This window comes from Cyrtonyx montezumae, unplaced genomic scaffold (genome assembly GCF_038088225.1).
Source record: "Cyrtonyx montezumae isolate F1298 unplaced genomic scaffold, pur_monq_1.0 scaffold_2, whole genome shotgun sequence".
NCBI lineage: Eukaryota > Metazoa > Chordata > Aves > Galliformes > Odontophoridae > Cyrtonyx > Cyrtonyx montezumae.
Genome location: NW_027071936.1, coordinates 47167271 through 47188311, shown reverse-complemented (window position 1 = coordinate 47188311; position 21041 = coordinate 47167271). Strand labels below are relative to the sequence as shown.

Sequence of the window (21041 nt, the reverse complement as noted above, 5' to 3'; positions counted from 1 at the left end):
AAAATTAGCCTGCTCTTATCCTGATATCAACAGGAACTGCAGTAAGGTATAATTGTGGTAGGAACCGGATAAGGACGATAATAGTTAGCATGTTAATCGCTTTAACTCTCTGAAGCATTTTGTGACTGCCAGATCAGGGTAATGTCTAAAAAGCCTCTTGTCTTGCCTACATGATTTTGTTTATATATGAATTAATCTTTTACAAATCCCAGACTACCTGAGGCTGTACTGTCACAATATACAAGGTAGGGTTTAAAGTCAGGGCTTCCCAATCCCTCTTTTTTCCTCACATCGTAAGATACTGCCCATTCCCTGCAGGTGTTTCACCACACTGAGCCATGCTCACAGTGACCTTACAGTAGATGCCAGACATTGTCCTGGCAGAAATGAAAATCCCATCTGGTTCAACCGATAAACTTCGATTCTTTCCCTTTGATTGCTTTTATATTCTTTTGCTTAATAATATTATAAAAGCCTTCACTGTGTTATGTAAATATATTTTGTGGTGAAAAGATAACCGAAATAGTGTAAAAATAAGTAACATGTTCATATCTGGAATTCCAGATATTAAATGGACTTGGTAAAGTTAATAGAATTAGGGAAACCAAGCTGCTGGAAAGAAATCCTTCAGCAGCTGAAACTCAGCCACGTGCCATGCAAAGCTTTTGCATGGGTGCAGCAAGATTTTAACTGGTGTAGCGTGCTGTACTGTCAGACCAAGACCCTAATGTAGTATTAGAGAAGGGAACCAAAGCTTTTCTGAATATTTACACAGCTGTCTGTGTACTCATGCCTAGAGGTGCCCTGTACTGGCCTGTCCTTTAAAGGACATTGTTTACTATTGATGTTTCATCTAAAGGTTTTTCCATTAATTAAGATGAGCTTATGTAATCATTTTAATACATTACTACTTCTCCTATCCTGAGACCACATCAATGACAGGCTACATGTGTGCTTTAGCACACAATATGCCCATACATAGTACCTGCTATACATGATGGCTTATGAACTCCAGCTGGCTGCAAATAAAGGCGAGATCAGGACTGACTCTAGTTTGCCCTTGGGACCAGAACGTGCCAACGAATTATATCCTTATGCATCCCTTCCAACTTGGGATATTCTATGATTCTATTTGCTTTAAATGTCTCTGGAATACTTTGTCTTTTATTGTTGTGTGTATCGACTAGCCTTGTACACTAGCCCTTAGCACCTTCCATAGGCTTTAACCGTTTGTATATTTTCTTGGTAAAACTGCCAATAAAATTAGAGCTGGTTATCACCAAACTGTGTAGCTTAACAGTCCTTTCCCTTTAGCTGCTTTGGTGTTTAGGAGATTTCAGAAGTTCTATTTTTTCACCGCATTCAAATATACACAGAATAGTTAAACTAAAGGCACTAAAGACTTTTTGCAACAGGGAAATGTTTGCTCTGAGGAGGAGACTTGATACCTGCTGTATTTCTCCTGGGAGCACGCACTTCTGTCTGAATCATGTGCTACTGGCTTGTGGTGAACAGTGGTGTTTTAAAACTGTACTGATGACACAATATTGAAGTGGGATACCCTGAAGGAAAGACGATGATGCACTTAAGTAATTGTACCATGTATCTTGTGTATGCTTTTTGAATTTTCATGGTTACCTTTTGCAAATATCTTGTTTCATCCCCCTGAGTGTGTCTTTGGGGAACAAAGGAGGAAAGTTAGCCCTGCTGAAGCCTTAAAGGCAAGTGTCCAGCTGCTGCCGCCAGCACTTGTACTGGCAGAGCAGCTCATTCATTTCCTGTCAGACAGCAGAACCAGCCTCAGCCTCCATCCCACTTCCCAGAAGTGACCGTGATGGTGAGTGCACCGACCAGGAAGTGACGTCTGTTGCAGTGGCTCCTGCACACAGCCGTCCCTTGGGGAAGCACGAACCTGTCCTGTGGCCCTTGTGCCACTGCTATAAAGCAACATGCCCCAGCTGAGCTCTGTCACATCTTCTTCCAGCTGATGTGTTGGGTGGGAGAAATGCAGGCATGCCAGCAGCATGAGAGGAGGTAGGTGTGAGGAGGTAGGAGGATGCCTCACTGCAAAATGGAAGGAGGGGAGTTGCCAGCAGCAGTTGGCACTGCCTGTAAAATGTTCTCTCTAGGCTCACCTAGTGCTTTTCTCTTCTTTCCTTTTATTTTTATTCTTTTTTTTTTTTTCCTCTCTGAGATAAGCCAAAGCTTTGAGTGTCCTAGAAATGTGGAGTGGTGGTAGGGTTAGGGTAATGAAAGTGTCACTGTAACATCGAGAATATACTTTTTGTGGCCATCATTAATTTCTGAGCAAATAACCTCATGGTGTGACTTCTCTCTTCGTATGTGAAGGAGACAGAAATACCTCACCTGTCTTGCATATGCAGGAAATTTTCAAACTATCCAGTGATATTTTTTTAACCAGTTTTTAACCAGTCTTGCTGAGCAGAGCCGATTTTCCTTTGTTTTTGCAGTTGGTGACTTTTGTAGCATTTTTATGCAGCTGTATGTGAGTAGTGAATCTTGCACATAGCCAGTGGGCAAGAGATGAATACTTTCAAAATAGGAAAATTTGACTGAATCCTGGCAGGAGCACAAGAGCAATTGCATACTTACCAATTGCATAGGTACTCTCAGTATGGTTTTACAACAGACTGAAAAAATGTTAGGGCAGCTGCATTCCCTTCTGATAAAATTGCCTGACTGGGCCAACGTTACTGGTGCGATTTTCTTTGGCTTGTGCTTCTTGCTTGTTGGAGTTGATTTGTAAGAAACATTTAGAACCTTTTCTGTATTTTTGCTGCAAATCCTACATTGCTTTTGAAAACTGTTCAGGTTCATGTCAGTCAAGATTCACATCTGAAGTCTTTGCTTTCTCGTCACACGCAGTTTGGCATTACTGCTCGTTATAGAATAGTGTGAATTGTCTAATCAGTTCATTAAGTGATTTTTTTTTCTCATGGCTACCTCTAGAGGACAAGAGTATGTTTTCAAGGAGATCTGAACTGACTGATTAAGAGGGATTCAGGATTTTGGCAATCTTGTTTAAAATCAGAGGCAGGAAATATCTCACTGAAAGCAGGTCAGTAACGGTTATACCAAAGCGAACACAATTTCATCAGTTCTTTAAGACAATTAGAGGGAAGAAACAGCTGTTCTGAGAGCAGAATGGCAGAGGTGATAAGACTTCTAGCTCCTGTGGAGCAGCAAGCAAGTTATTTATGTGAACGGCTGTTACACACCACTGGCTGGGAGGGAATGGCAAAGTTCAGAGTTCTCCATGTGGGGTACTCCCCATGGCCATTCGAAAATTTGACCAGAAAACTTTATCTTGATGAAGAACAATCTGTTCTCTATGGGTTATAAATGTTACATTTTGTTTTTCCTCTTTCAGAAACATCATTTGACTCACTGAATATTTAAAACCAACAGCACTGCAGAGCTGCGTGGGAGACAAGGGGATTTTAGACTCAAGTGGCATAATCAAGTCTTGAGGAGTAAAGACATTTGGAATGGCTTCTCCCCAAATGGATGTTATCTAGTTAGCCCCTGAGACCTCTGCACCCTGTCACTGCTGCACCAGGCTCTGGTCTCTAATAAAATGTTGGATTCTATCAAGTGCGTGCTGGTGGGAGACTCTGCAGTGGGAAAAACGTCTCTCTTGGTACGTTTCATCTCTGACACTTTTCCAGATAACTACAGACCTACTGTGTACGAGAACACTGGAGTGGATGTCTTCATGGATGGTGTACAAATTAGCCTCGGCCTTTGGGACACATCTGGAAGTGATGCCTTTAAAGGCATTCGCCCCCTCTCCTACCAGCAAGCAGATGTGGTGTTAATGTGCTACTCTGTGGCAAACCACAACTCCTTTCTAAACCTGAGGAGCAAATGGATCGGCGAGATCCGCAACCATCTGCCCCGCATCCCTGTTTTGGTAGTGGCCACGCAGACCGACCAGCGCGAAACCGGGCCCTACCGCTCCTCCTGCATCAGCTCAATAGATGGCAAGCGGCTCGCCCAGGATGTGCGAGCCAAAGGCTACTTGGAGTGCTCAGCCCTCAGCAACCGCGGTGTGCAGCAGGTGTTCGAGTATGCCGTGAGAACAGCAGTCAATCAAGCCAAGAGGCAGAACAGGCGGAAGCTCTTCTCCATTAACGAGTGCAAGATCTTCTGAGGGCTGCCAGCGGCGGTTTTGCCTAAGTTCGTTGTTTCTGTCTTTGCACCAATGGGAGTGAATCGAAGACAGGACTCCTGTCAGGACCACAGTGCAGGTGGCCCCAATAAAACAGATGTGCACTGTCTGTTCTTTTCCCCTGTCCAACACACATGGGCTCTATCTTTAAAATGACAGATGCAGGCAAGGGCCTTTGTTCACAATCCTGTGTTTGTACTTCACCATCCTTGACTGAAGCAGACCCAGCCTGAAGATTTACAGATCATAGCTGTGCAGATTTTGTTATCAGTGTTTTTCAGCTGTTGGTTTGTCTGCATTTATTTCATGACAAATTTCACCTTGATCAACCTCCCCTCTTGACATATCTGTCTGTGTGGAGTTTTTTTTGTTTTGTTTTGTTCACTGTAAGAACCTAATGTATAAAATCTGACCACTGTGTATCTATTTAAAAGATTCTTATGTTTGTTGTAAAATCCTGACAGTTTGTTTTCATATTTCAGCCTAACCTCCGAAGCAAATAATCCCATCCATATAATAAACGGACTGCATGCAAGCCTAGCACTTCTTACACATACCTGAGTTACTGCCCAACAGCGATCAAATACTCTGTGTCCAGCATATGAGTGATCAAAATGTAGTGACTTTTATAGTTGGATCTGTAAGCTTTATTTTCCTGTCCTAGTCCTGTTCCTAGGAAAATGGAGATCACTGCAACAATGTGGACAGAGATGTGCTGAAGCAGGAGGAGCTTAACCTGACTCTTCCAATACTTGACCTAGTTATAACCCCAGAAGTGCTGGCTTGTAGTCAAGGCTGATTGAGACATGTGGGTAGGGTGGTGGAGACAAATCTGTGCTATCATCACTTCTCGTGTCCCTGCCATAATTCTGGAGGCAGAAGACTTCATTCTCTAGGGATAAAAGGTATTCTTTTCATGAGCACTAAAATTCTCACATATTTTCAGAACGTTTTGATTACAAACAGTGGTTTTAGTGAAACAAGTATCCTACTTGCTGGAGTGCAAGATATGTCTGGATAATGCTCCCAGACCATCTGATTTTTGAGTGATCCTGTGTGGAGTCAGGAGTTGGACTTGATGATCCTCATGGGTTCCTTCCAACTTGGGGTATTCTATGAATCCATGATTCTATTATTGTGAAAACTAAGTAGATGGCAGTGTTGAATGTGCGTATTTACAATGGCTAAATAATACTTTTTTTGGTTTGCGTGCTAAGCCTAAGAGCCTGGATTCTCAAAGACAGAGGAGGATTTGTGCCCTGGGGAGCTTGGCAAGTCTTGAGCATCAAGTTCTGACACATCTGCTTGGCCCAAGTTACCCTTCTACACAGAAAGCAGGGCTGAAGAGGTGGCAACTCTAGATGTGTAAGCGCATACTGCTGGAAGACAGAGTTGTGCATTCCCTGTGAGCTGTGGTGCCCTCGCTCCTGAGTCAAACCCTCTGCCCCACACCATCCCTCAGATCTTGCAGACCAGTCTCATCCCAAGGTTTTTGCTGCCCTCCCTATCCTTCAGTGAGCTCAGAAATGAGGCTTACAGCATGCTGCCATGGAAGATGTTGCACAAAACAGTAGGATGATTCTCCATCTCCATGAGGATCCCAAGAGAATTATCTCAGTCTGTTCTGACTAAGCCTGACTCATACGTTTCAACAGGAATGGATGCAATAGCTTGCCTGATTCAAATCCTGAGTGGATCTTCGTGAGTTATCCTACTAAGCATATGATTTATAGCTCAGATGTAACCTACTGATAGCTTATACCTGAAAAATCAGTTGGGTGCCCTTCTCCATGCTCTGTTCTACCACGGAGCTTCTTCATGAGGAGAAATTCCAAATGGAATCATTCTCCTCCTATAAATCCTAAGGATGATCTCACTTGTGATGTAGCTGAACAAGTAACAGCGTTATGGACACCTTGAGCAGCAGTAGTGCATGGAACACTTGTTATTGCAACAGTCCCAAAAACTCCCGGGCCAGTGAATATTTACCACTCGTCAGCCTTATTCCAAGTGAGGTCATAAAAAACATGTTGGTCTCATGTGAGGTTTTATTATCAGCTTCAAATCCTGGCGAGCTTCTGCACCTCAGCATATATTTTTCCTGCACTCTTTCTGATTTCTCTTTCTCTTTGTAAGACTTATGGTGTACATTGGAAATCCCTTGCCCCCCTCAAACACTAAAACTGACATATTTGTAAAAGAACCTGAACTGCCTGATACTTATGTTGAGTTATACAAATGTTAGATATTTCCACTCCTCTGTTAAAAAACCTTTTGGCTTTTGGAAGATTTAAGTCCCAACTCTTGTCATGTGTTGTCATGGAAACTATTGTTTATTGCACCCCTAATTTAAAAGTAGCCATTGTTACTGTTTGAACATTAAAGATCACATGCAAAATTTTGCATTGTCAGTGTTAAAGTCTGTTACATTTGTAGGCATTTTTATTATGGTTTCCACCTCACTGGTTTAATATCTGGTTTCATTAAAGTGAAACATTTTTTGCCAGCAAGTTCTAATGCTTTTTTTTCCCTCTTTGTGGGCTAAGCATTGCTTACAGCAGTTAATGTTGATATTTTTATGAGTTGGATGAGTGGACTGCTAGGCTAGGATGCTCTGCTGTGGTATCTGCTGTGAGATGTTGGGATTCAGGGACCAGAAAGATATGGAGAGATGTTGCTTCAGAAGAAGCCAGATGAAAATATTCACACTGTAAGTGAAAATCTGATTTTGTCCATATTTGCTTCACGAGGTTTGTGATGATATATTACAAAATGATGAACTGAACGGTTTTTTGCAACTGCTTATGTAAAATGGCTTCCCTGAGATGCATGAGCTGACAATAAGGGCTGCGCTGGAGATTTGGGGGTGGCTTGCTGTACTTTTCATTGTGTGCCCTAGAGCCCATGCAGGGCTGAGTGCATTGAGCACTGGCTGGTTGGTGAAATCAGATCAGAGAGAAGATAAAGTAAGGGGTGGGGGGTTGGTGCTATGTGAGAAAAAACTGCTTCCAGTTTTCACAGCTTGCTTATTTTCAGGCTCTCAAAGCTAAAAGGCACTTTTCATCAGGAACAGTGAGACACGCTATTTTAGTGTCTGTCATCATGTGGCTTTCTCTGGGCTCTGTAACCGATGTGCTCAAAGTGTGTTGCAAGAGTAAAGTCTCAACACTGTGGATACTGATAGAAAATCCCTCTTCCTCCCCTTTCCTCCTCTCCTCTCCTCCATCAAACAGCTCACTGAGGTGAGTGCATGTCATAGATGGCAAGGGGAGGCAGCAGTAGACAGCTTACACTGCCCTAGAACCATACTGGTGCTGTTGAGCTGCTGTCACTTGGGGAACTAGGTCGCTGGGTTCACCTCTGTGGTTAAAATCCAACTCTGATATTCAAAACACATTCAGATGACAGCTGGGCAGAAACATCGAGCTTCTGAAAAGAGGCACCACCTGGTGTCGGTTGGGCCGAACGGTTTCAGCTAACAGGAGGAACCTTGCCCACATATTCCCTTTCTGTCTCTTCAAACCTTTCACTGTATTTGTAGCTGAAATCATTTTGGCTTACTATTAAAAGAGGTTGAAAGGAGAAAAAAAAAAGAGAGACAAAAAATTTTTTAAAAGAGAGAAATATTTGAAATAACACAATGGTTTTTGTCATTTTTTGAGTTCTCATTTTGACAGAAAAAACAATTTTGGTCAGTATATTTTTTTAATGAATTCTGCAAGTAGGATAAAAAGTTGAATAGCTGCGCACCTGTGAATAAACTGGAAACTATTATGTTGCATAACGTGGTGAGTACACCTTACATTGTCTTAAATCAGATTTCACAGCCTTTTTGTACTTTCTTCATCTACAGCATACAAGTATTTTCTAAGAATAAGTCATAAAAATGTTTCAGATTCCCCTTCTCTCCAAAAAATAAAAATAAAAAAAAATCACATGGGACATTATTCAAATTTGGCAGATATAACTGCTGTTGTTTGGCAGACCAGTATGTACAGATAATAGTTTGCAAAATAGTTGTGTATTTGTTGTGTATACTCTGCAGTTGCTCAGGTGTCTGTCCACTTACTGGCCAATGCTTGTGTTGGTAAAGAAAATGCATTTAATGCAGTTGTCTTAGACGTGGTACCATGATGAAATCAATCACCATGGGGTTCAGCCATGAAGAAAAAAGAAATGTCAGCGCTCTGACATCCCAGCCTTTCCTATATTACCATTGCATTCAAGTGAATACAGCCATTACAATAATTTCAAATAAATGGGCACAATTCATGTCTCCTAGCACTTTCTCCTAATGCCTTTCTGACACAGGGCAGACAAAGGATAAAAAGCTCCATTTCATAAGATCACAATGGCTGATCCATTCCTGCCTTTGTGAACAAGTTAACTGCTTTGACTTAATTAAAGTCAGTTCAGCCTGTGAAAAAGTAACAGCTATAGGCACAACTGGGTCAGCCGAACACCCTTGTAAGAAGGAGCTCTGAAACAACTGTCATGAACTTTTGTCTCTGGGTATGAGGAAACACGTGTTACCTCTCAGAGCTCTCCTTCACATCTGGAAGTGCAAAAAGTCCCAACGAGCTATCACCCTGAGCCTGCTCTAGGTGAGCTCCTGTGGTGCTCTGAGCAGTGGTGCTCATAGTGATGTGCAGGAGAAAATGTCCCTGGAGGCCTTCAAGACCAGGTTGGATGGGGCCCATCTGGTGAGTGGCAGCCCTCTCCATGGCCAGGGGTTGGAGCTGTGTGGGCTGTAAGGTCTCGTCCAACCCAAATCATTCTATGATTCTGTGACCAACCCTTCTGCACATTTGGGTGCTGATGTCACTGTAACCACTACTGCATGTGTGGTGGCTGGCGTGGTCATGCTGCCTGTGGCCCAAGGATGGGGGATGAGAAGCATCACTGTGGGGCAGCCCTATGAGGGAGGTGGTTCTGGTCCAAATTCTCCTTTCTCCATGGTACATTCCTTCCCAGCAGAGCCCTGAGTTAGTAACTAGTAAAAAACTGGAGTTGTTGCTGCCTGTGTAGTCATGAAAAAGCAAGTGAGCGATGCCTTACATCTCCCACAAAGCCTCTGTGAGTCTCAGTGGGGTTCTGGCTGATGTTTCTCTCACCCTGGGCAGAAGACAACGTGATTCATGCTGGGGTGGAGCAGGAGGGCACAGGCACATGCATGTCAGTGGTTGTTTCTGTCTCTGGGAAGGGGAAAGGAAATGATGGCTGATGCCTCCACACAGCATGAGGTGCTCGCTTGCCCTTACAAGAAGCCTGCTCCACAGAGCAGGACAGCAGCTCCTGGCTGCCAGCTGACTAGAGGTCTCTCACCAGGACCAGGAATTTTCCCCCATGACTGGGCCCGTGTCCCCAAAACTTCATCACCATTTCTGTATCGAAAGGGCTGAGGTTTTGGAACGTGATGCAAGCAGCGTTGTTCTGAGTTCCTGGCCAGCTTTGCCTCCTCTCAGCTGTGCTACAGTCAGGGTCAGGGTCAGGATGCTTGCCAGCTTCTCAGGTGCATTCATTATGTAGAGGCAACTGGAAAGAAGCTGCATCTCTTACACTACAATACTCTGGTAACATACAAGTAAGTGCTGAATTTTCTTTTTTTTTTTTTTTCTTCTGAAAACTTCTCTTTTTATCTATGAGATGCTAATTGACTTCATGGCTTTCGTTTAGCTGCCACCATGGCACTAGTTCTGCTGCTTACAAGCCAATGTCGACACAGCATCTAAGCAAGGGTTGGAGGTCACGAGATTTCATAAGTGACTGGTTTAGGATTTCAGTTGGATCTTAAAAAATATACAAATACTTAACTATAATATAGTCGGTGGAATTTGCACTGGTATCATGGAGCTGTTGACCAACTAAACCAGAGTTGCAGCTTTGGCTCATGGTTAGGGCACTGGCTTAGGCAATTACTATGAAACCCCTCTCCCATTAAGCCAGGCCAAATCCAGTTCTGACACTGGAAAGTTTCTATTCTAACCCAGTTTTTGACTGAGCCCGTGCAATCCTGAGCAAGTAAATTCAAATGCAAATCTGAACTGACTGCAGGTTCTACTGTCCTAAATCAGGTTAATTCAGCATCAGCTTCACCAGGTCCTAGTTCCCCTTCTGGGAGGTGGTTCTAGTGATTACTTTGACCTGCAGGGTTTGGTCTGGACAGACCAGTGACACAGCTGTACAGGATCGGGGCTCTGTAGTGTTTCAGTATTAACTGAACAGTTAACTGCAGAAATAGGGAGGAGGTAAGCACGAAGGACAGGAAAAGAAAGGAGTGTATACACCGTGCATCAATCCCTTTACTGTTTTCCAAATTGAAATTACATCGTCAACCTAATGCTCTTCTTAATTGTATAAAGAACAGGTAATGGGCCAAGCTACCATCTCATTCATCACTGTTGTATTAAAAAATCTGATTGTACCTGAGGGAGCAATGCTGAACACTGGGAGCATGAAACAGAGGGAAGGTCACCAATATTTACCCCTTCATTTCACTTCCTATAGTGACTGCTGCTGAAAGCTGGGCTCTATCAGCTAGGCTGATCTTCATGGTGCTACAGGGACAGTCTTATAGAAAGGAGTTAGTGGCAAATTGATAAGCTCTTACAGGGGTCTCATCACCTTGAAAATGCTTTGGTTCCCTTTATAGGTGAACAGGAGTGACTGAACACAACCTGATCAAAAATGTAGGTTTAGTAAGACTGGGGAAACCAGTCAGGAAATAAGCAACTGTAACCTTTGTAACCTTAAAATGTAATACTTCCATCTGTTCTGTGCACAGTAAAACCTGAGAGAATGTACCTTCATGAACACATCTACCCTTAATTCTACTAAATTAGTTTACAGAGCTGTATATGCTATGATTAATGAGAGAAGCTACATGCCAGGCATGAGGTTTGAGCTGCAGGAGAAGCAGTGGGCCCTATAAATTCAGAGGAGTCTGCAAGCACCAGCAGAACACACCAGGGCAGGAAGAGGAGAAGACAGAAGCTGGGATGCTCAGAGGTGCTCTTCACAAGAGCAGTGGACAAAGCAGCTGCAGGAGATGAACAGGGAATGCAGCATGAACATGAGTGGAAATTGCACTCATTTGCGTACAGGGCAGGGGCATGTGAGCAGCTGCACTGCTCAAGATAATGAAGTAATACTTAAAAACAGCTTCAGGGTGTGGAAAAAAAAGATGTGCCAGGGCTAAGGGCTTGCAGGTGTACTGAAAGTGGGGAAAGGGAGGTGATGCTGTACTTTTCTGACCAAAACCAATGGTTGTGGACAGTAGTGCCTCTAAAGTGCAATCCCCTGTGGGATACAGATAACTGAGCATCCCTTTCTCTGAAGCCCAAAGGGATATAAATGATGAATCAGTCATTGTGATGAAAAGGTCTCAGAGAGACCCAAGATGGCTGGGCTGGAGGATGCAGGAGATGGGAAATCCTTAGCTAAGGGGGGTAGCGCTGTGCAGAGATGCCTGGGATAAAGCCACTAGTCCTAAAATGTACAGCCTATGCCTGTGTTGATGTGGCAGCTGTCACCAAGACAGGTAAACCACCAGTACAAACTCACTCTGATATAAACTAGTATAGAAAGTGGCTCCAGAAAATGAGGGGATTGTCTTTGTTCTGAGGCATTTCTGGACAGCAACTTCAGTTCTCCTCCTGGTGTGGTGGTTTAATTAAGTTTCTCTGTGTTTGTCCACAGACCTTCCCACACACAGTCCCTTCTTGACCATAACAAGGCACCACTTGCCTCTGTGAGGCCACGGTATGTAGGTTGTTCCTGGTGCCATGCTGAATAAATACATGCTCTGGGGCTGCAGTGCTGAAACCCACATCTCCAGGTCCCACCTGAGTTTCATGGAGTGCAGTGGACTTCATGACTGGACTGTGAGACACTGAGTTGTTGGAATGTCAGAATTTAAAAAAGAAATGTACCAAGACAATACAGCAGCTGGAAGGAAGAGATGAAAACAAAACAAAACAAAAAAAAAAAGGAAAGAAAAGTACATGGTATGCACCCAGTGTGTGCACAACTTTACATGACAGCAGGCAGCTGTGAGGGACTTTGCTTCCCTGCAATCATCTCATGATTTGGTGATCACAGTGGGGTGCGAGTGAATGAGTCACAGCTGGAGCAGACAGTGACCATGATGCTCCTTGATCTCATGGATATCACACGGGACACACTGCATAAACAAGAGAGTCAAGCAGAGTCAGACTCAAGCCTAATAAACAGGTTTTCTGACAGTATTTCTTATGAACGTTCACTGGCCATACAAAAATTATTGAAAAGATCTAGTAATGGATTCAGGACATCAGCTAGGGAGGCAGGATGGCCATGTAAGGAGAGCATTGCAGGGAGTGCATTTTTCTCCATGGTCTGAGGATCGGTGGCCGGACCCAGACCTGCTGGGAGTTGTCAGAGTGGAAGGAGATGTGAAAAGTACAGCTGTCACTTGTCAAAGAACATTTAGTCAGATGTCACATTCAGCCAAATGGAGGTGTAAAGCATTCATGGTATTTGACAATAGTCATATTTCTGCTTCCCTGTTAGGAACTGAGCTTGGGCAAGGAAGCCAGCCTGCAGGAGCTTGCTGTTCATTGGATGTGCCAGGTGCCTGGTGAGCAAAAGTCCCTTGTGAATCCCCCTTAGTCCATGTTTTTAATGACCTAATTGCTATCGCAGAAACATGGTAGGATGAATCATACAACTGGAATCACACACTTCAGTTGAGGGCTTCAAGATTTTCACAAGAGACATGCAGGGAAGGACGGTGGGAGTGTTGCCCTCTATGTTAAGAAGAGAAGGCTCCTGGAGACCTCATCAGAGCCTTTTAGCATTTAAAGAGAGAGTTAGATTAGATGATAAGAAGAAATTTTCGGGACAGTGAGGCACTAGAATAGATTGTCCAGAGGATCTGTGAAAGTCCCATCCCTGGAGGTATTTAAGATCAGGTTGGATGGGGACCTGGGCAGGCTGATCTGGTGGGAGGCAGCTGTGCCCATTGGAAGGGGATGGAACTGGCTAGGCTGTAAAGTCCCTTCCAACCCCAGTCCTACTATGATTCTGTATGATTTTTTGCAGGAGGAAATGGCAAGTGTCACCTTCTGAGGTGGTGCCTCAGTTAGCTGAAGCCTGAGTCAATCTCTGAATGACTGAACAATGCGCTCATTTAGCATTAATGATCACATTAAGCCCACAGTAAATGTCACAAATAGGAATCGCCTTATTTCTTTCTCTGAAGTGTCCAGAAATCCATTTGTTCAGTAAAATTCACAGGATCACAAATCAGCTGAGTTTCAAATTCACAGCGAGCTCCCACTTACTGCAAGGGCTCATTTAGGTGTTCAAGGTGTACATGGTGTACTGAAGGGGATCTTAGTTCAAACATGTGTAAGCCATAGCTTGCTGGGGTAGTCTGAACACCTGCAGAGAGGAACATCTGAAGAGCTGTTGAGGTTTGGAGACCACTTGATCTAAAAGTAGCGAGGAGCTGTGAGAACAGCACTGATGGCGGCGCTAACAACGAGGGGAACGTAAGGATGTGGTTTGCTCTCAAGAAGGTTTGAAAGGAGGTAGGAGGGGGAAGGAGGAGAGAGAGGTGGGCTGCTGGTACGCAGAACAGTAGGAGCTAAAGCGTAGTGAAAGGAAATAGCTGAGTCTGTTAAAAGTGAAAAAGATTACTGAGAACTGAAGAAATCAGAGACAAGATAATAGAGCACTGCCCAAGCTTCTTGCTTCTGGTTTCTGTAGTTGTTCGCTCTATGTAGTCTGCAGCACTAGAGGGTATTTGGACAATTTGTTCTGATTCTTTTGCCTGCAAACATGACTTTCCAGACTAGAAATTAACTGGTCAAAAGGAAATGTGAGGAGTGCCTAGTATTTGGTGCTTAGAACAAAGAGTACTTGTGTGAGGTCACCTTCTTTATGCAGTAAATAGTGGAAAGGTGGCTGAGGCCATTTGCCATCACATGCTCTTAAAAACAAAGTCTAATGTGTTCCCTGAAAAAAAAAAGAAGCGGATTTGCTTTGCTTCTGTGCCTCAGCAGGCTGTGACACTTGTGCCTGTTCACCTCCCAGCCATCGCTAAACCTCGTGGTGCTGGTGCACATGTGCCTGGCTTGGGGGAAAGTTGAACTGAGGATGGCTGTCCCACAGGGGACGGAGCAAGGCTATGCGTTCGCCGGGAGGAGCCTGAGCTCAGGAAAGAGCAGTGCCTACTTCAGAGGCACTGAGGTACAGGGCATGGGAGAGGACAACGCATCAGTGAATGCCATGGATGCAGTGTGGCAGCTGACCAATGACAACTAGGGACACCAAGTGGCTGCAGCCTAGGGTGTAGCAGTATTTGTGGCAATGAAACCTTGCTCTGATGCTTTCCTTGGTGCTCTGCAGCCTGCATGCTTACTACAAACACCACAACACTGGCAGGGAAACCCAAGGCTTTGTGAACTGCGTGAGGTTCTACAGAAACAGTTTGCAAGAGATGGCCTCACTCTAAATCAGCTTTGCGTGGCACTTAGGAGCTTGTCACTGCTGGACCTCGAGCTGTGGCACTGGTGCTGCCTGACTTCAGACCGCTGCCCCAGTACTGTGGCTGAGGGCCATGCTCTTCTCTCCCTTGTGAGAGCATGCTTGCAGGCTCCATTGGCACCAGCCGTTTGCAGATATGCAGTGATATGAGCCTGCTTCTCTGCCTCTGAGCTGCAAGCAGGTAGGAGCATAGCACAGGTAAATAGCTACATGTGACATAGTTATTCAAGAGAAACAAGCAATCCTTGTGTTCTTAGTAGTTCAGGCTACTGGAGTGATCACCTTATGTCTCTTGATAGTCTAATCCCTAGGGAAAACACTTCTCTAACAGCATATTCAGCTACATCATGCACATGATCTAGGTGCTGATGTTTGAAATGGTGTGTGCAGATGCAACAAAACATTTCTTGCACTTCAGCCTTCTATGTTACCACTCCTTGGAGGGAGATGGATGCACTTGTCACAGCTATTGTTTCTCTTTCTGAAGTTAATTGCCCCTTAGGGCTTTCCCTCCGCCCATCACACTGGAGACACAACTAGAAATTGCCACCATCAGCTGTGCAACAAAGTGACACAAATGTACAATCACTGATATAAAAATCAAATTAAAATCAGAGGAATCAGTAACAAGAATAAGCTTTCAGCCAAAATGTCTGAAGCTATGTGGAGACTAAGACAGATGTATTTCATCCTGCAGATTTGCAGTGTTGAGTCCAACTCTGGCCACTTCAGAGGCTTCCCAGTGGATAGGGTATGATATCAGCGGTAAGTAGTAAGTGTCATACTTAGGATTTATTGAGATGGAGATGGACACTGATGTGGTGTAGAGCCATGCAGTGTGAATATAATGTGAGGAGCTGAGCACTCCTTCTTCAACCATTATCACTAAAGCACTGACTGGAATTAAATCCAGAGGGAATGCAAAGTTCATTACGGCCACAGAAATAATGATGAAACTCATTATGTTAAACCTAACAATTTAAATGAACGGTCTTAAAATCTCTCATTACATGGTGGAGAGCATTCATGTGACCACACAGCAGGAACATGGCCCTCTCTCCTGAAGGGAATGGAAGTTATGAAAGCAGGCACAGGTTTAGTGAGCTGCTGCATGGGAAGAGAGAGGGCTCTGACTCATCGACTCTGCAAACAACCGCATGAGACTGCAGTTTCACTTTTTGATGTGGTCTTCTTACAGAATCAAATGCCAGCTGAATTGTCATGATAAAATTCTATTCAACTGGTAGTTTTAGTTCTTGGTTCTGGGGAAAGAGAGACAAAGCTGCTACAGTGGGCATTGTACTCACTGTCCAACTGATAATTCTGTCATTAGTGCCTTCAGAGAGGAGCTGGGTCCTCCCACCCACCCTCTTTATCACGTTCATGGAGGAGAAAAGGGAGATGCAAGCAGAAAGGAACAGGTCTCCTCTCAGGTCTGCATACACGAGGAACTGCTCAAGGACACTACAGTGAAATAGAAGAGGCCTGAATTATCAGGCAGACAATACTGTATAAAATACGTGGTGAGGTGAGGGATCACTCCCATTCTTTATTTCAGTGACGTAATGAGAAGATGGAGAAGCTGCTGGATGAACAATCCCTCATTTAGCATTGGATGACACTCCCTTTCCCTTGCCATGTGCAAATGAAGATCAATACACTGTGCCATCACTGTCATTTAGACATGTTTTTAATCAGTGTCGGTGCCTTTCCAGTATGCTGTGCAAATGGCATTAATTGTGACATCTTTGTTAAGATGTCAACTGATGAAAGTCACTGGGTTTTGCCTACATCTCTGTTTGGCAGTCTCCAGCCCTGTCTCCAGGTGAGGGTGCTGCACCACCTTGTGCTGCTACCAGAAAACACTATTTTATTCCTTTGACTTTCACTAGTCTTTAGGTAAAACTTCACCTGGAGTATTCATTAGGCAAGGAAGTTGGTCATCTACATTCACAACAATGTTGTTATCCACTTCAACATCCACAGAAAAACAATGGCAATGGGAAACTGGTGAGATGCCATTGGGCTCAAAGTGACACAGATTAACATGATTAAATTGATAGGCAAGTTCTCAATTTAGCCTGATCTGCAAGTGTAGAACTCCAAATCTGAAGGTATTCTGAGAGCTTCTGACCCAAATGTCCAACTCTAATTTTAAGTGCTCTGTCACACCTATGATGAAGAAAAACACCATCATATAAATAAAATCACTAGATAATTCTGTGAAAGTGTGAGTCCTGAAGTAACAAGGATTTGGCTAATAGATCAGTGGGAGATAACAGATCCCATTGAGTGGGAGCCTGACCGAGTTTCTATTTAAAAGCCCTCAAAATCCTATATAACAGGATATGTGTGATACTTTATATAAGGATGGATTATTTGATTACAGCTTTATCTTTGCCAGGGAGATGATTTCCTGAAATTGAGAGATATACCCATTCATTTTAACAGTGTCTGAATTAAGTCACAAAGAAGTCAAAGCTTGCTTTGGAGTAAGCTACTTGGTTAAAATACCTCCACCTCGATTAATGCTCTTGCTTGTTAATGAAGTGTGAAGTCATTTACACCTTTTCACGTTTTGCTCAGAAGGAGTGGGTAGGCATGGGCAGTTACCACGGAATAAATGACATACTGTAAATTCACACCATCAGTTAATTTCTTCAAGTGCCCGTGCTCTGAGGCAGAGGAACACCCTGTTTCTGGATGGTGGGAGAGGAGAGGTGTGAGGAGGATACTTTGTCAAAACAAAGCTGCTTCTGTGCATATGTTGTATGAAAAGCAAGTGGCTGAGAAGCCTTACAGCCACAGACTGTGTGCATGTAGACTTCCCTGCCATCCTGGCTGTCTCAGGCTGTCTCAAGGCATCACCAGCAGCAAGTCATCTCTGCATTGGAAAACTGCATGCTTTGGGATCGCCTACAGAAGCAGGAACCAAAGTGGGCAAGGTGGCATCCTCAACACAGGTGCCAACACTCCCATTGAAATTGGTAGACACTCAAACTGAGTGTTCTTGTAGCCACAGAAGGGACAAAATAAAATACTTCTACTTGATTCTGCAGGACAAAGTGGGAAGATTTTGTGGAAACAAGAAATTAATAAATAAATTTTGAGCTTACTTCAGTATTTATTGTGTTCTTAGAGGTGTAGGAGTAGACATGCCCCCAGGTAGTATTGTTTCCCACACCTACCATGAGTTTGGATGTGTCCTTTCAGTGGGAGTATTACCATGTAATCCATTGCTGGATTTTTCACCTTAATTTTGCTGTTTAGTTTTCCTTTAAAAGTCCCTGAGGACTGCACAGACCCATTCTGTGGTGCCTGTGGGTGCTATTCTGCAGCCCTAACAGCACAAGGCTTAGATGAGACCTGGAGTGACTTGGACTGTTTTTCCACAAACTTCCCATATTTTCAGTGCTCATCTCCAGTCTGGTAATGAAGATCATGCGCAGCAATTACTGTGCATGGAAAGGGCCAGCTCAGAAGCTGCTGGAAGCAACCCCAGCACCAGTGTCTTAGCCCAGCTCTTGCAGCTAAACAAAACAAGCATTATTATTATCATTTTAAAGTTACTCTCTCTGGATAACATTAAGTTGTGAAGTAAGTTGGGTGTTAAAATACTCTCCTGATTCTGGAGTTTTCCACGAGGATTAACATAATGTGTTGGAGCTGCTCATGTGCAGCACTTGTTGGCAAGTAAGGGGTAAACCGAGGTAAACCGACCAGCTTAACCACAGGGACCTGTTTTCTTTCTGCACCGGAAACACCTGCCAAGAGAGTTCAACAGGGCTGTATGAAGAAAAGCCCCAAATCAAACTTACATTCATGCAGCAGTAGGCTATGAGATGATACTTGGCCTCTCAGCAAACAGCTTGAATCTGGTACATCTTCTATGCATACTGCTTTGCCCATTAAGAAGTTGCCCATCCAACTGTCAGTGCTGGTGATGATGATCTCTGTAGCCCATGAAAGCCTTTCCATGAGTCTTTCAAGCCCAGCTAGCTCTGACAGCTCCTAACCCTCCAAACACTACCTCCTACCTGCTCCTCTAGCCATGGGAACACCTCCGAATGAGCTGTGGGAGCTATAGCAAACACTGCACGTGCCTTGTCAGATGTCAACTGGTAAGGCAGTGAATTTCCTCAGTAGGTGGTTCCCAGGGATAACACAAATATGGGAACAACATGGAAGATGGGTTCTTTGGGAGCGCTGGAAATTTTAACTATTTACCTTGCCATCCAACAGGGAGATCTAGAGAAGTCTGACACACCACTTACTATTCATAAATACAGGCAAGATGACTGGAACACGGGGTGAGCATCACACCGTGCTCATTCTGCAACAGACTGTAGTAAAGCTGTAGCAGGGATCTACCAGATGCCTGACAGGGAATTATTAAATTATGATTTCCTATTGCACATATATTTGTGTTGTACTTTGCATGTAGGGCAGAGCAACAGTGCTGTAGCTAAAATTCCTCTCGGAGTACTGAAAAATGCAATAGTAAGTAATAGTAGTACATAGGGAAGCTAACCTGGGTAGGTCCTGAACACATTGATGTGACATATGGCAGGGGCTGCCATTACTTCAAATGCCCTTGTTATAATTGAAGGTGACACTCAGCATTAAGAAGGTGCTTCTCAGATACATGATTTAATTGCTGCTGAATCTAAGAAGTACTCCAATTAGCAGATGTGGGGTTATTTATGTTAGCCATCACTTACCAAATGTTCTTTGCTACTAGGGATCCTCTGAATTCAGCAAGGTCACCTTTGATAGCTTAACTTCATTTCAATTAAAGGTTTCTTTCACTCAATATCTGGGTCTTATACTGCCTTTGAAAAGGGCTCAGTGAAGGATCTAATTGTCAAGAGGCAGGTCCACATACTCAGACTGAGACAACAGGAGCAGCTGTTTAGGTTGGATGCAGCTGCTATGCAACTGCAGCCTGGACAACAATGTCATCTTCTCTGTTACTGTCACATGCAGTTAGCAGCTGAATTCCCTTCATATTCACAACTTAGCTTCCAATTGTCAGCCATCAGCTAGCTATACTTCTCATTCCATTAGACTGTAAACAGGACGCATGCTTATAACAAGTTAACACGTCAGTGTTGGGCAGAATCACAGCCTTTGACCAGCAGACAACAAAAATACTAGAAGAGTTTATTAAAAGAAAATGCAGTTTAATAAAAAAAATACATAAGGTCAAAATACGGTCAGCACAAATATACTGTATGCATACATGCCAACAGAACCACAAGTCACAGTAGTTTTAAAACCAGGACAGTCTCAAAATCATCTTGGTTGAGAAAAGTAGTAGCTACTTCTTTTCTACAACTTATCAGAGTACTGAAACTACATTCAGTAGAAAACATCTCTGCATATTCATTACCCCAGAATTCCAAAGGATAGCAATAATAATGTCCTCTTCCCACTAACTCATCACCATCTTGATATTCTGTCAATGGCTTCATCAGAATGTCCATGAAGACCATGCTGTTAAAAGAGCCCCCAGCCAGAAGGAATGCACACTGCACTGATTTGGAGGAAGTCCAGCAAATCCAAGAGCACGTTGGAAGACTGTTGGGAACTCCCTCTTTGTCACAGGCCTACTATCCAAATGCACAAAGAGAGGACCCTCTCCTTGGGGCCATGCTGCCACATAGACACAGAGAGCTTCAATAGGACATACCCACATCTCTCTAGAAGGTCCCAGTTGGACCAATGGTCTTTCTTGACCTATATGAGATGTATGCAAACAAAGGTTTGTGCTCCAGCCACTCAGCTGGAGGTCACTCAAGTGCAAGAGCTCTGGCTGCACTACGTTTCTGTGATTTGCTACTATTTCTTCTGTGCATAGTGCCCCACAAAAAGCAGCAGTAGATAAGGCACAGAATTATATACGCTCATAAGGAGAGCCACACAGACTCCAGAGTTCCCAGGAGAGATCTTAACACTTCAATTGTTACAGGAAAGTTTTTATCCTTTAAAAGGGCAGTCCTACATTTCAATCTTGATATCATGTGACAAACAGTGGGGTCTTGAAGAGGATCAGGATGATCTACCATTTTGGAGATGAAGGATAGTCCTTCCATGTACATTATTAATTTTGTGGGAGGCAGATCCCGGGACTCCATGATGATCAAGAACTCTTTCACTTGACCCACTGGAACTGGCCAAACTGCAGGCAGTTCCATGCCTTCTCTAAAGGCAAGAAAATTCTTCAAGCCTTCACAGTAGAGCTGCCATTGGTGGTCATTTCCTAAGCCCTCCAGTAGCATAAAAGTCCTCAGGGGACAAGGACCCAAGGGATGCTTCT

The 21041-nt window shown here is 43.8% G+C and overlaps 1 protein-coding gene across 1 annotated transcript; it reads left to right on the top strand.

Moving 5' to 3' along the window:
* The first annotated feature begins 3557 nt into the window (after positions 1 to 3557).
* On the top strand, positions 3558 to 4311 carry RHOH (ras homolog family member H). The gene has a single exon (XM_065737099.1). It carries the CDS (start codon positions 3599 to 3601, stop codon positions 4172 to 4174), a length of 576 nt encoding a protein of 191 aa, XP_065593171.1. The 5' UTR covers positions 3558 to 3598; the 3' UTR covers positions 4175 to 4311.
* Positions 4312 to 21041: the final 16730 nt, after the last annotated feature.

What these genes read in the sequence shown, in the direction of transcription:
- RHOH (XM_065737099.1), top strand. Translation starts at nt 3,599, where the DNA reads ATGTTGGATTCTATCAAGTGCGTGCTGGTGGGAGACTCTGCAGTGGGA.